We start from the raw sequence: 14,895 nt of genomic DNA, 5'->3' as shown, positions 1-14,895 counted from the left end.
TAAGTCAAAAATGGGCTTTATGCTTACTTCTTTTGATCTTGAATCGATGCTAGGGTCACCAAAGCGCTAATTGGTCTTTGTGCCAAAATGACGTCCATTTTAGTGCGTCAAATGTGGCAAAATGGCGCTTTATAATGCACATTTTGACTTCGCAAACCTTATCTATGGATTAATTTCGTCAGAGTAAATCCCTGTTTGTATGCCCAACGCTGAACTAGGCCTACTTTTTCTTTCTTATTTAGCCGAAAATTTCGAATAAAATGCTAGAATATGTTGCTGATGGCATTTTTTCCGTGAAAAGGGAAGATTAACATCAAGAAGAGAAATCTTATTCTTCTTGTTCCAAACGTTTAAACGTCTAGAAGAAGAGAAATCTTCTTGTTCAAAATGTCAAATAACGAAGATAAAAGTGAACACAACCCAGCGATTGTTTTTGAGAACTATCTTGCCAATGTTGTTCAAAAACTTGGCGCATTCAAAAGTTTTTCTAGCAGGATTTTCTTTTACTTATCCTAAGCTTGGATTAATAAATTACTTTAAATGTATTGAATTCACTAATTTATAAAATAATAAATCAGTAAGTGCAATTTTGTTTTTTCTTTCCTGTAAAAATGCTTTTATTTATGAAGTTCCCAAGGTATTTTCTCACATGAATCTGTTCTGCGAGATACAAGGTACGATTTTGATATAAGCTATTTTATATTCAAATTGCATGTATTATGAATCATTATAGACCAAGTGGAATCCAAATAAGTTGTTTTTGTATTTAATTTCCTTTGAAATATTAAGAAGATAATTTGGTGAAATCCTTAAAAAGCACATAGCTATTAAAACATAAATAATAAGATACATACATATCTATGCAATCAAGGGTGGTTTTTGGGGTGTATTTTGCCAGTGTTGTCGTATTCGTCGATTAAAATGTTTTAGGTAATCGTTTTACAAGATGGCTAAGTCCTTGTGAATCTAGCCTAGTGATTGACAATGGGAAACAACCCTTCACCATAGTTTTCCCATTTTGTTTGCCCCTTTCTATCTTTTCTCCTAGTTTTTGATATTTTTGACGTTTCTGAATTTTGTTTTTCCTATTTGTACTTCATACAAATTTCCTTTTTCTCTTGACTATTATGGTCAGACCATACCTTATTTTTTTCTGGCTTTTTTAAAGTTTCTTTTTTTCTGCTAAATAACGCGGATTAGGCCTTCATGGCTTATGATAGTTACATTTTACGTATAAATATTATTTCTATCATGGTTTATCATAGAAAAAAAAACCGTTTAAAGAAAAACTGGCTAGTGGGAAAAAATTGTCATTTGTTGCCGGTTCGCGAATGGTAACTATTATCTCGATTAATCTTAGTCAAATGTTATTTTGAAAACAAACATATGAAAATTTCGAAAAATACACTGAAAACCATCAAAAATAATATTGGATCAATACACAAACCCTACATTTGGAATTACCATTGCCGACAACCCTGCGTAGGAAACCCTGCTTGAACAACGAGGAAAATCACTTTTTTACATGGGTAGCACTAATATGTTCTGTTTTTTTCTTGTTTTTTCCGTCACGCTAGTGGGGAATTGGAACAACACAGAGAGCTGTTGAAGGGGTTATTTGAAAGGAAGCTGCAATCTGTACGTGCTTCTTTATGCAAATTAAATAAAAAAATAAGTTTTTTTAACTAAAAGTAAGGAGCGACCTTAAAACTTAAAACGAACAGAAATTATTCCGTACATTAAAGGGGCTGTCCCCTCCTCAACGCCTCGCTCTTTACGCTAAAGTTTTTTATTGTCATAAAAAAAATAAAGTTGTGAGACAGAGTCAAACGTTAGCGTAAAGAGCGAGGCGTTGAGGAGGGGGCAGCCCTTACACATGCGGAATAATTCCTGTTCATTTTAAGCTTTAATATTGCTTCTTTCTTACGGTTAAAAAAAAACCTGTTTTTTTAGTTAATTTATGAAGATTTTTGAGTTAATGCAGATTAGATTTTTGGTCACCGTACATGAATAATTAAAAAGAAATTCGCATATTAATTTTCCTTTTTTTAGCTAAATAACTATCTCGAAATTTTGTTCTGACGTAACTTACGAATTCACTTACGTAACGAATTTCTGTATTCGTATGTTTTTATTACGTATATTAGGGAGTTCTGTACTTTCAAAAGAGCTATCTATTCTAATTAACCGGCCTTTGTGATTCCAACAAAATTCAAACTTTAGCGTAAAGAGCGAGGTATTGACTATGGGGCGAACCCCCTCATATACGTAAATCATTTCTGTTGGTTTAAGTTTTAATGTTGCTCCTTACATTCAGTTGAAAAAACTTGTTTTTTATTTAATTTCTGATCGTTTTTTAAATAACGCTGGGAAATCTGGCGCCCCCTTAATAGAAATATCCCTTCCCCCAAGGAAACATTGTCCAAGGAAATATTATCCCCCGTAACCCCTACTCCGACCCCCCCACCAGAAAAAAATTCCTCCTGAAATCGCCTGTATACTTCCCAATAACCAATATTATATGCAAACAATGGGCAAAGTTTATAACTTACAGCCTTTCCCCTGGGAACTGTGGGGGATTAAGTCATCCTCAAAGACATATTAATTAGATTTCCGACTATGCTGAACAAAATGCTTATCTCAAAATTTTGATTGGCTGACTTCGGGAAAAAAATGAGCGTGGGAGGGGGCCCGGTTGCCCTCCAATTTTTTTGGTCACTTTAAAAGGGTACTAGAACTTTTAATTTCTGTTCAAATGAGCCCTTTTGCAATATTCTAGGACCATTGGATCGTTACGATCACCCCTGGAAAAAATAAAATAAAAATAAACACGTATGCGTGATCTTTCTTCTGGCAAAAAATACAAAATTCCACATTTTTGCAGATAGGATCTTGAAACTTCTATAGTAGGGTTCTCTGATACGCTGAATTTGATGGTGTGTTTTTCATTAAAGTTACATGACTTTTAGGGGTTTTTTTCCCCTTTTTTCGAAAATAAGGCAAATTCTCAGGCGCGTAACTTTTGATGGGTAAAACTAAACTTGATGAAATTCATATATTTAAAATCAGCATAAAAATCTGATTCTTTTGATTTATCTATTGGTATCAAAATTCTGTTTCTTAGAATTTCGGTTACTATTGAGCCGGGTCGCTCCTTACTTACAGTTCGTTACCACGAACTGTTCGAAAAAACACAAAATTTAATGCAATTTTTGACAAAAACTGCATCTTCATATACAAGATGATATAAAACACATCTTTTGACAAGAGATGATGGAACACATGTTTCTTTTTAAAATAATTCTTTAAAATGACCCTTATATAAATCATTTGGTTTATAAAATTTCCCCACTGATATAACAAATTTTAATAAAGAATCAAGTAATAAATGAACTTATATTCCTGAAAGTGTTTTGACTTTTTGCTTGGGTGTTCCATGGCTGATTTAATATTTGAAGTTAATGTTTGGCAATTGTGACATGAAATCTGGGTTTACATTGTAAACTTTGATTAAAATATCTATTCAAAAATAATTTTTAATTTGCCTAAAGTTATTAATTTGTATCTATATGCCTTGCTTGGTATCGTATAAGTTTAGAATGGCAACCCTATATGGCTCATAATCTTTTCCCTCTTTTTAAATTTTGACTTCACTTCAGATTTTACTATCTGCAATCTTTGGTTTTGGCTTTATTGTACCTATCGACTGGTGAGAAAACTTTCATCTTTTTGTTTCGTTTCTTATAGCCAAGTAATTGAGAATAATAAATTTGGCGAATTTTTATTATTTCAGCCTTATTTCGTCAAATTTTTAAATCTTGGTTTTATTTTTAAGAGTTGTTATAACGGGTGCACTGTACTAGAAAGTCAAGTTCTTCCACGTTAAAAGCTCATAAACCATTAATAGTGGACCAAGGCCATTTGGTTTCGAACAATTCATTTCTCAGAATTTCACAGGTCGTGAAAATCTAGATTTCTCTACAGAAAATAATTTTGTTTAAGGCCCATTTACAATGAGATTTTGCTAATACTTTTTGGCGAATACTAATTTCAGCCAATCAGGCTTTTTCTAGAATTTCCTGATGGGTTGAAAAATTCTGATTGGGTTAAATTAGCCCTAGCTAAATCTCACTACTAGTAAAAATCTCAGTATGAATAGGGCACTAAAGCCTACTAAAGTAAATACTGTTCTCCGAAGTGGACATAATGTGTTTTTTTTTTGTTTCTATAAAGGTAATATGGGAACAGAGGAAGCATAACAAAGCTTCGAATCCTCAGAAGAGTATTTGGCAAGATCAAACGTCTTGTTGTAATTGGTTTATTTTGAAATAACATTAAGTAGAAAGCGCTTTGAAATCAACATAAATGTAATAATTGACTTATATACTCTATAAGCAATTTTCGTTTCAGCTGGATTCACAGATTTTAATAAATTCTTATTAAAATTGTTAGAATCTTATTATAATAATAGAGATATATAATAATAATCTTAATAATAATAATCTTAAAAATAATAATGATCTTAATAATATTCTTAATATCTGAAAAATCTTAATAATAATCTGATATAATAATTTATAGTAAATCTTACAAAATAAATCTTATTAATTTAAGCCAATTAGATTTTTCGTTTAGAATATTTTTAGGTAATCCAAAAATTCTGTGAAAATCAGTTTGTATCTATCGGAGGTGTCGATTGTGCCTGATTGAAAATCTATTGGCTCAAATTAGCCATAGCTAAATCTAGGTATTAGCAAAACCTCATTGGGAAGCGGCAAGGCCGTATCCAGGGGAGGGGGGAAGAGGTAGTGGGTTCGACCCTCGCCCTGGAATGTTTGTCCGACTCGTAAGAACGTAACAAAAATTCATGTAAACTAATTTTTAATGTGTTTTTTTTGCCCCCCCCCCCTCCGCCGAAAAAAATACGGCCATCCCCGAACAAAAATCCCAGATACGGCCCTGGGAATGAGATTTTTTCTACAAACAATCTAATACAAAAGGCGATAAATTAAACAATTTTTCTATAAATTTAGGATTTAAAGGCTATAAATATTGACAATTTATCTAGTTAGTCCTATTGCTTTTAGTTAGAGACTAAATAAAAAAACAAGTTTTTTAAACTGAAAGTAAGGAGCGACATTAAAACTTAAAACTAACAGAAAGTATTCCGTATATGAAAGGGGCTGTCCCCTCCTCAACGCTTTGCTCTTTACGCTAAAGTTTTTTATTTTTTTAAACAATAAAGTTGTGAGACATAGTCAAACTTTAGCGTAAAGAGCGAGGCGTTGAGGAGGGGACAGCCCCTTTCATTTACGGGATAATTTCTGTTCGTTTTAAGTTTTAATGTCGCTCCTTACTTTGAGTTAAAAAAACTTGTTTTTTTTTATTTAATTTCTGGTCGTTTTTTAGTTAATGCAGCTTTTATTTTGGCTCACCGTCATTGAATAAGTAAACAAAATTTTGTTCCAATTCTTTAAAAATAACCCCTTAATCACAAAGGCCGTTAATTAGAATAAATAGCTCTTATGAAAGTACTAACAAATCTTTGGCTTAAAGAGCGAGGCATTGACTAGAAGGTGAACCCAATCATATATCTAATATTTTTATTCGTTTTAAGTTTTGATGTTGCTCCTTACTTTCAGTTGAAAAACTTGTTTTTTTATATTTAATTTCTGATTTTTTTTTAAATAATGATGGGAAATCCGGCGCCCCCTTCCTAGCAATGTCCCTTCCCCTATGTAAACTTCCTTCATGAAAAGATCCTCCCATATAAGCCCCGACCCACCCCCACCCCCACTACCAGAAAAAATTCCCCCTGAAAATGCCTGTATACTTCCCAATAACCAATACTATATTTTAACATTGGGTAAAGTTCATAACTTACAGCTCTCCCCCTGGGGGCTTCGAAGGATTAAGTCATCCTAAAAGACATAGTTGTAATATTTTCGGCCATGCTGAACAAAATGGCTATCTCAAAATTTTGATCGGGTGACTTTGGGAAAAAATGAGCGTGGGAGGGGGCCTAGTTGCCCTCAATTGTTTTGGTCACTTAAAAAAGGCACTAGAACTTTTAATTTCCGTTTGAATGAGCCCTCCCACGATATTCTAGGACCACTGGGTCGATACAATCACCCCTGCAAAAAAAAACAAACAAATAAACACGCATCCGTGATCTTTCTTCTGGCAAAAAATACAAAATTCCACATTTTTGCAGATAGGAACTTGAAAACTCTACAGTAGAGTTCTCTGATACGCTGAATATTATGGTGTGATTTTCATTAAGGTTCTATAACTTTTAGGGGTTCTTTCCCCCTTTTTTCAAAAATCAGCCAAATATTCTCAGGCGCGTAACTTTTGATGGGTAGGACTAAAAGTGATGAAACTTATATATTTGAAATCAGCATTAAAATCTAATTCTTTTGATGTATCTGTTTGTATCAAAATACCGTTTTCTAGAGTTTCGGTTACCATTGAGCCGGGTCGCTCCTTAGGCTACTTACAGTTCGTTACCACGAACTGTTTGATTTTGGCCTCTTTAAATGAAGGAAATAAAAGGGTTTCAAAATGAAAAATAAATAACTCGATTCGCATAATGAATAATGAAATAGTACGAGCGACGTATCGACCATTAACTGTAAAAAAAGTAACGAATTCTCGAATAAATATCGAAGTTAATTATTAATTATTAGCCTAAATCTTTTTTTGTATTATTTGGTATTAAGAGCCAATTATTAACTTTAGCATAAATTAAAAAAAATTTAGAAGTTGATTTGATTTCTCAACAGGGATAACCATTGGTGGAGGGGGCAAAAAAACCTGTTCTGGTATTTTCACTGAAAAAATTGCTCCCCCCCCTCCCTGATTTTGAGAAATTCACTTTTGAATACTCACTAAACAGCACGGAATACAAATCTGTGCCCTCCCCTCCCCCCGAAATCATTGTTCGCACCCCTGTTTCTGAATGGTTCATATATTCTATAAGCCAGGATTTCATTGTAGCTGATTTATTTCTACAAACAATCTAATACAAAAGGCTATAAATTGGCATTATTGCAATAATTTTCTCAGCGAAAGAAGTTCCAATGCAAGCTAGTGATGCTTTATGCTTCACATCCTAAGGAAGTTGGCATTTTCTATCACCTTATGAGAAGAAACTCGTTTTAAAGTTTATGATATGGAAACCAATGAAAGGTTTCCGCTCCAAAGTAGTTATTAGATTTCCGCCAACTTCGTCAATACATTATGCTAATCTGAAGCAACAACAAAGTCGGTTTTGAATAATTTCTTGTCGATTGCATAGAGGTTGTCTGCTTGGCATTCATAAACACCAGCATCCATTTGAGTGGCAGGATCGATCTCGAGTTTGGATTTGACTCGATCTTTTCCGTAATATCTTTCGTGTACCTGGAAGTGAGGAAAACTAATAAAAATATGTTTTGATTAAAAAATGAGGTGGAAAGTTAAAATGAATGACTGAACCAGGTGCGTCAATTAGAGGGGGGGGGGGATCAATTGCCCCCTAGATACCGCCCCTCTAGATTTTGAGAAATACACTTTTGGGGTATTGTCAAAGAAAAGTACCTTTTAGGTATTTTTTATTGAAAGAAATCAAAGAGCAACAAGATTGTCCCCTACATTTTGAAAAATATATTGTGCACCACCCCTACATTCTCATGAATTGACGTCCCTAGTCTTTTATGGGAAAGTAAGACAACTGTCTTGTGGATGGCCTCCTCTGTACTGAGAGTAGGAAAGCAGTGCCATTCAATTCCCTAGTCAACACTGTTTCTAATATAAGTATAACGGTCTCTACCATGGTAATTACGCTTGATATTGCCCTAAGCTATATAAAAGGCTTTGCTGATTCTTTGCTTTGGATTATTTTTGTACTATTTCTCATCAACACTTGGTCCATAATGCGAAGTAACATCAATAAAAAATAAAAATAAAGACAATCATGGACAAAAAAGACAGAAAATAGTTTTATATCTAGCCTAGTCCTATATATGACAGTGTGTCGTTTGGTGTGTGGGAGAGGACCAGGAGGGCTTTTCTCCTCTTGGTTTTTTGCCTCCTTGAATTTTGAAAAATACCTATTTTTTGGTATTTTAATAAAATACAAAAAAAAAAACTTATTCCCCACACCCCCCTAGATTTTGAAAAAATATGTTTTTCAGATTTTAATTGAAAATTTGAATCAAATCCAGGATCCAGGATTTTTTTAGGGGGGAAGGGGCGCAAAATAGGTTGATCCGATAAACTTGCGTTAGGAGCAAGTTTAATTAGCGCAAACTTGAGTTAATTAAGTAAATGACACTACTTTAGATTACGATAGAGGTGCGCCCCCTTGGATTCGCCACTGGAAACTGTGTTTTATCAAGAATTTAATGGTACTGCTGCTCTTTTACTATCATACTGCCTAGTTCATACGAACCTTTACAAAAGACTGCCACCAAAGTGAGTGTTAGTCTATATTAAAGCCGGTAAAAAAAAGCCCAAAGAACAATTTGTCGGTAATCAGATATCGTGTCTGAATCTACAACAATGTTCGTCGTAGTATTGCTGATGCAAAGTTTGGTACTTGTCTATTGTATAAAACACACTCGAGAAGTGAAGTTTGGTGACAATAAAATATGATGAAAATATAATACTTTATTAGCAAAATTGTGAATGTCATTTGTGAATTATTAAATTTGGAGCTTCGGCGTCGGCTGACCGTCTCAAAGACAAAGAAAAGTTCAATTTTAACGCGATTCTTGACATAGTTCATTTTAGTTCATTATTACGCGATTCTTGAGGACTCTGGTTAGGTTACTTTGACTAGTGATAGAATGTAGTGTCCCACCATGGATGTTCAAGAATCGTTTTAGATTGTTGGAAGGGCCACAACACAACTGAGCTGGAACAGGCAGGTTTCACTCATTTGAAAGTGAACCACAAAAATAATTTTGTCGACCCAGAAACTGGCGCCTCTTCCCAAAAAGTAGAGAGAATTTGGGTTTCCAAAAAGTAGAGGAACAAATAGAACCAAAGTACATCCCACTATCATTTAGGTTTATACTTGCTATAGTACATGTGACGAGCGGAAATCAAGACAGAAAACTTACTTCATTTTAACGCGAGTCTTGAGGACATTTCTGCATTCTGGGAGCATATTTCCAAGTTGTGTTTTTGCAATTTTTCTAATAAAGTATTTTATCTTCATTATATTTTTTTGTGTTTTTATTAGGTTAAATAGGTTGGGTTAGATTAAAATAGGTTTGTTTAGATTACGTATTTAGTATATGCTATGCTTTAACCCCCCCCCTTCCCCTGATGTGCAAATGTATAGCCCAAATAAGTTTCTAAGCTATTGTATTTTCATCATACTTTTGTCTATTTCATCAGCATTCACCAAACTTCACTTCTCGAGTGTGTTTTATATAATAGAAAAGTACCTAAAGCTCTTGGCATAATGTCAGAGTGTTTTTTGGTTGAAAACGAAGAAAAAGCATAAAAAGAGAGTGATGCTGCCTAGCATCTAAATACATTATCATCGTTAAAATGATGGATTATAATACATACTAACTAATTAATATGAATTTTTAATGCTTATTACTGAAGAGAAAGTCATACAGAAATCAATGGATAACTAAATCAATGGATGGCAAATATCTATGAAGTACCAACCAGCTATTGTTAAACAACATATCACCATTTTAGCGAGTTTTCGTTTTGACCCTCCCCTCTTTGTGAAATAATCGTAAATGGACAATAAGATTATTATTTATTATATATATATATATATATATATATATATATATATATATATATATATATATATATATATATATATATATATATATATATATATATATATATATATATATATATATATATATATATATATATATATATATATATATATATATATATATATATATATATATATATATATATAGCCCTCGCCGTATATGTACTTACCTGCATGAACTCATGGTACATTATTTCAGCGCCATCTTTGATCCAAGTAATATGTGGCCTTGGGATTCCCTTCGCTTCGCACACGAACATTACTTTATGCCCTAGTACATAAGATTGATCAAAATGTGAAGCTTTTACTATTTTCGCACCCTAGAAGAAAACAGTTGTTAAGAACTATAATTGAAACAAGAGGGATATGTCGAGGAAAGATATGGTCTCTCACTATGGATAAATCTAATCTCTGCGCTCTCTAATAGAGACAGTTAAATCAGTAGAATATGGAGTGTTATTTATTACTGAATATTTGGCAGGGGATATTTTGAATGATACTATTAGTTTGAAGAGGGGGGAATTATTTCAGTAGAAGTTTCTCCAAACATCTCAGAAGTGGGATAAGATAATGTATTTTACCGTGGAACTTTTCTGAGACAAATATCGCCAGGTTAGGTACTTGTCAATTAGCTGGAACCCACGCAAAAAGTCAAGTTTGGTTAATGCTAGTGAAATAAAACAAAATATGATGAAAATATAATAAAAATATAATAGTTTCTAAACAAATTTGGTCTATATATTTGCACAATAGGGGGGGGGGGGTAAAGCATAGCATATATTAAATACGTAACCTAACCTAGCCTAACCTAGGTACCTTTTTTCCTCCTAAGTCCCAAAAAATCAAAAGTATAAACATTGTAAACGCAATGACAAACCACGGTTTGCAATCCAATTCTCCATTAAAAGACACCCGTTTGACTAGTTTCTCAAGCATCTTCCGTATACATTATATCGTGTGGGTTCCAGCTAATTGACAAGTACCCCAATTTATACTTTCTAGAAAGGATAATAAAAGATTTGTAAAGAAACGCTGAAGTCATCCTGTCTTGTGTCAGGTCTTTTTTTCAATCAACAGTAAAGTTCTTAGTCCATATATCAAAATACAAAGCTTTCTATTATGGGACTTTAGAAGACAATAATAAAGCATATCTCTGCGCTATCAAATAGAGACATCTAAACGAGTGGACTATAAAGTATAATTTATTCTTGAATATTTAGACAGCGGACATTTTGAATGACACTGTTAGGGTGCAGAGGGGAGAAATATTTCACTATAAACGGCTCCCACGTGAATGTCTCAGTTGGATAAGATAATGAATTTCTTGTGCAAACTTTCTGTGAGAAATATTCCCGAATTATGTATTATGCTTCCTAGAAACAATAATAAAAGATTTATTGAAAAACTGGACGCTAAAGTCATCCCATATATTTTTACGTTTGATTCGTGAAAGATATAATTGGTAGTTCCGTTAAAGTAAATTCATCAAAATGCGGAGCTTTTGCTATTTTGGAACCCTAGAAGAAAATAAAAAAATTAAGAGCTGTAACTGATACTGGAGGGTATCTTGGTGAGATTTCATCCCTCACTGGTGAAAGATAAATTTAATCTTTGCGCTTTTTAATAGAGACGGTTAAACGAGTGGAATGTGAAGCACAATTTATCATGAATATTTAGACAAAGACATTTCAAGTGACACGTTTAGCTTGCAGAAGGGGAAAACATTTCAGTCTAAACAGCTTCCTCATGATTTCGAAGTTGGACAATATATTATTCTAAGAAATTTTTTCGAGACTATTACTAAAACTGTTAGTACTACTGATAACTCATCACAGCGCGAAGTTGCCTAAGTCCAACACAGCCACATGGGACCCCTCCCTATCCTAATTTGTTCAGAGCTTCCTTTATTACTTCCTCCAATGAAGATCGTACTCCCTTTGAATTCTTTCTTAAAACTCCTGTCTACCCTGTTCTGGGACGCCCTACTTTTGATTTAGGTCCAGGTTTATTGCCAAAAAGTACAATTTTTGGCTGCCTGTCACCCATCATTCACTAAGTACAGCCTAGCCATACATCTCTTTAAATTACAAGAGCTCTTCTTCTAGTTTGAGCTTCTCTTATAATTTCTTATGCGTCCTTTCTAGTAGTTGTGATAGTGGTCATAGTAGGAGTAGTTTCTGTTAAGTTAGATCTAGTCATGATAGAAGTATTCGTGTTCGAAGTGGTCGTGTTCCAAGTAGTTGTTTTTGTTCTTGAAATTGGGCTCTGCAGTTCACAACAAGGCATTTTTAACTACAGTTTCCAGAATAAAGAAAGGCAAATTTCTTTGAGCCCAAAACTGAAAAAGTGTGTATGAAACCTCTCTGAAAATGACATTTCTTATATTGGGTTTTAACGCGAGATATCGTTCTTCAAATTGGCTGCCTCAGTAGGTCTGAAGTGTTACGTAAACGTTTGCATACAGCGACTAATTGTGTAGTGAACATTACTAATAAAAGCATTAAATTTTAAGCTACAAAAACTTAAACAGCGTATGTGACACATCTCTGGTAATCAACTTGCTTCTATTGTATTTTACCATTGAACTTTTTTTTCTTCAAGTTGGCTCTTGTAGAACTTCTTAAGTGCTACGTAAAAGTTTTCGTATAGTAACTAACTGTGCCGTGAAAATTACTAATGAAAATAGCGATTTTTGAGCTACAATTATGCGGAATAGTAAAAAGCGCATTTCTTCGAGCTCAAAAATAAAAGGCATATCTAAATTTCTTTAAAAAAAATGAATTTCCTTTTATTGGATGTTTATCTTCAAATAGGGTTCTTCAATCTAGGTTTTGCAAAAGTTCTGAATCTTTGCATAAATATTTTCATTTTATTGTTAGGGCTGTATTGACTAATATGCAGACACATTTAACGTTTAGATAGTATTTTGGATACTACCCAAAGCGACGTCTACTTCATTTTTTTTGTTTTATGTTTTGTTGCTGAGTTTGATGACTGCTTTCATTTTACTGTCATCTATCTTATTTGCTGCTAAACCGGCATCTGGTTAGATATATTTTAATTGCTTTTGTTTTTACGAATCGGCTTGTGCTTAAACGGATATTGTAAGAAGCAAAAATGGACATTCAACCCAAAAACACAAAGGGTTTAGTGTTATGGTTTGGGATATTTCTGAATTAAATCAAAGAAACAAATTTTGTTCTTACAAAGCAAAGATCTAATTTACAACTTGAAACGACGCAGGAATTATCTTATATGAGATGTAAAACCTAAAACGTGCAAAAATTATTATGAGTGCAAAAGAAATGAAACTAAAGAAAGCATATACTAAAATAAGTAACGGAACCAAATTTGAAATCAATATAAGTTACCATAAATGAGAGTGGCTTTTCCGCCCCTCATGATTTTTAATAGCCTGTTAAATGAAGAAATAGAACCCAAAGCGGATAAAACTTACAATTGCTGAGCACTGGAGGGATCCCTTTGGAAATGTTTAACAATTAAGTCAAATTTAAAATGAACATAAGTTTCCACCAATAGTTGTGGTTCCCCTTCCCCCTCAAACCTTATAAAAGCTTGTCTCTTTTGGCTGGATCCAAAATATATTTGTTATTCACTCTCTCTTTCTCTCTGTCCCTGTCTCTCTCTCTAGCTCTTAGCCATTTTTAATCTTAGATTGATTTTTGTTTTTCATTGAGAAACTTTTTTGTAGGTTTGACTGTAATAAGTATGTTACGGTAATCAAATAGTATTGCTTACGTGACTACTTTCGTGACTACTTATAGTATTGCTTACGTGACTACTTTCGTGACTACTTATAGTATTGCTTACGTGACTACTTTCGTAATATTGCTCTGCTCCTGCTGATCTATAATTTGCTAGCCAATTCATCTGCATATTTCCTACAGCTCCTCCTTTGGATTTTCCCCTCCTTGAACCTCCTCGTCCACCTCCTCTTCTGCAAAATCCAAGGTTGAATAGGAAAAGTAAAATCATCAGTATTGCTAGAACTAAAAGAAAAGTCACTGATTTCCAGTCTGCAGTTTTAATGTGCGAGCTGAAGGGAAACGAGAGAGAGAGAGAGAGAGAGAGAGAGAGAGAGAGAGAGAGAGAGAGAGAGAGAGAGAGAGAGAGAGAGAGAGAGAGAGAGAGAGAGAGAGAGAGAGAGAGAGAGAGAGAGAGAGAGAGAGAGAGAGAGAGAGAGAGGGAGAGAGGGAGAGAGAGAGAGAGATCAATAATAAATTGTTTAAATAAATTGTTAGATTTATTTGAGATTAATGGTATTCGATATCTAATTAAAAACTTAGCTCTCTTGGAATTGAGAGGAGGAAGTCGATACACTCTAGAATGCATAAGAGCCGAAAAACCGTAAGTTCTTTCTAGGTCTTGATTTATGTTATTAGGTACAATAATATCTTTAGTATTGTTGCGGATGACAATTTTTATTATGGTCAGATTCATATTTATTTATATAAACTATGATTTTTTTGCGTAATAAAGCTCATTGTTATTTTAAGTGATTCAGTCGTATGCACAACTAGTTGAAGTATTTGAAATTTGTTCCGGAGTATTATTTGTTTCACGGAAAAAAGCGTAGAGCAGTAACATAAATGGAATTATATTTTTGGTCATGAAGGCTACTTGGTTATAATGTTTGGCGGTACTTGTTAAATACCCCGAAAACACTCAAGAAGTGAAGTTGGATTAATCATAATGATTAGTTAGGTTAATGATAATGAAGTATACCAAAATATGATGAAAATATAATACTTTATTAATGAAATTATGGAAACTACAGAAGAAAATTATGGAAAGCAGGCCGCCCAGAACACATGTTAAATATCTAACCTAACCTAACCACCTCTATATATCAAATATTTGATTAAATTTGCCTGCATCGTAGTTTTTCTCACTGAGACTAAGCTTATTATAACTGAATACGAAAGACAAACCGATTTTTCTCAGATCACACAGATCAAACTTCTTGAGTGTTTTCGGGATACTTAACAGTTATCTGTTTGACTATTATATTGGTTAAGCAGAGTATAAATTTGGGCCATTGACTTTTTTCGCACGAATCCAAGCAAAAAGTTACGCATCCG

General features: G+C 33.6%; 2 protein-coding genes across 6 annotated transcripts in view; one reads left to right on the top strand and one right to left on the bottom strand.

Annotated features, from left to right (window-relative positions):
• Positions 1 to 14,895, top strand: part of Plod (procollagen lysyl hydroxylase) — a 264,942-nt gene that overhangs the window by 139,482 nt on the left and 110,565 nt on the right. The window lies entirely within an intron of this gene.
• On the bottom strand, positions 6,995 to 13,795 carry LOC148945110 (immunoglobulin domain-containing protein oig-4-like). The gene is made up of 3 exons (XM_089098845.1): positions 13,625 to 13,795; positions 9,964 to 10,113; positions 6,995 to 7,404 (listed from the first exon to the last, which is right to left on the bottom strand). The coding sequence occupies exons 1-3, from the start codon at positions 13,787 to 13,789 to the stop codon at positions 7,246 to 7,248; spliced, it is 474 nt and encodes a 157-aa protein (XP_088954971.1). The 5' UTR covers positions 13,790 to 13,795; the 3' UTR covers positions 6,995 to 7,245.

This window comes from Artemia sp. Qi Xiang Cuo, chromosome 13, assembly GCF_049724085.1.
Source record: "Artemia sp. Qi Xiang Cuo chromosome 13, ASM4972408v1, whole genome shotgun sequence".
Lineage (NCBI taxonomy): Eukaryota > Metazoa > Arthropoda > Branchiopoda > Anostraca > Artemiidae > Artemia > Artemia sp. Qi Xiang Cuo.
The sequence above is the reverse complement of the archived record's forward strand: the minus strand, read 5'-3'. Positions and strand labels throughout refer to the sequence as shown.

What these genes read in the sequence shown, in the direction of transcription:
- LOC148945110 (XM_089098845.1), bottom strand. Translation starts at nt 13,789, where the DNA reads ATGATTTTACTTTTCCTATTCAACCTTGGATTTTGCAGAAGAGGAGGT. An exon ending in AATATTACGAAAGTAGTCAC is followed by an intron (nt 10,114 to 13,624) that starts GTAAGCAATACT and finishes GTTTTCTTCTAG; the next exon opens with GGTGCGAAAATAGTAAAAGC. An exon ending in TGTACCATGAGTTCATGCAG is followed by an intron (nt 7,405 to 9,963) that starts GTAAGTACATAT and finishes CCTCACTTCCAG; the next exon opens with GTACACGAAAGATATTACGG.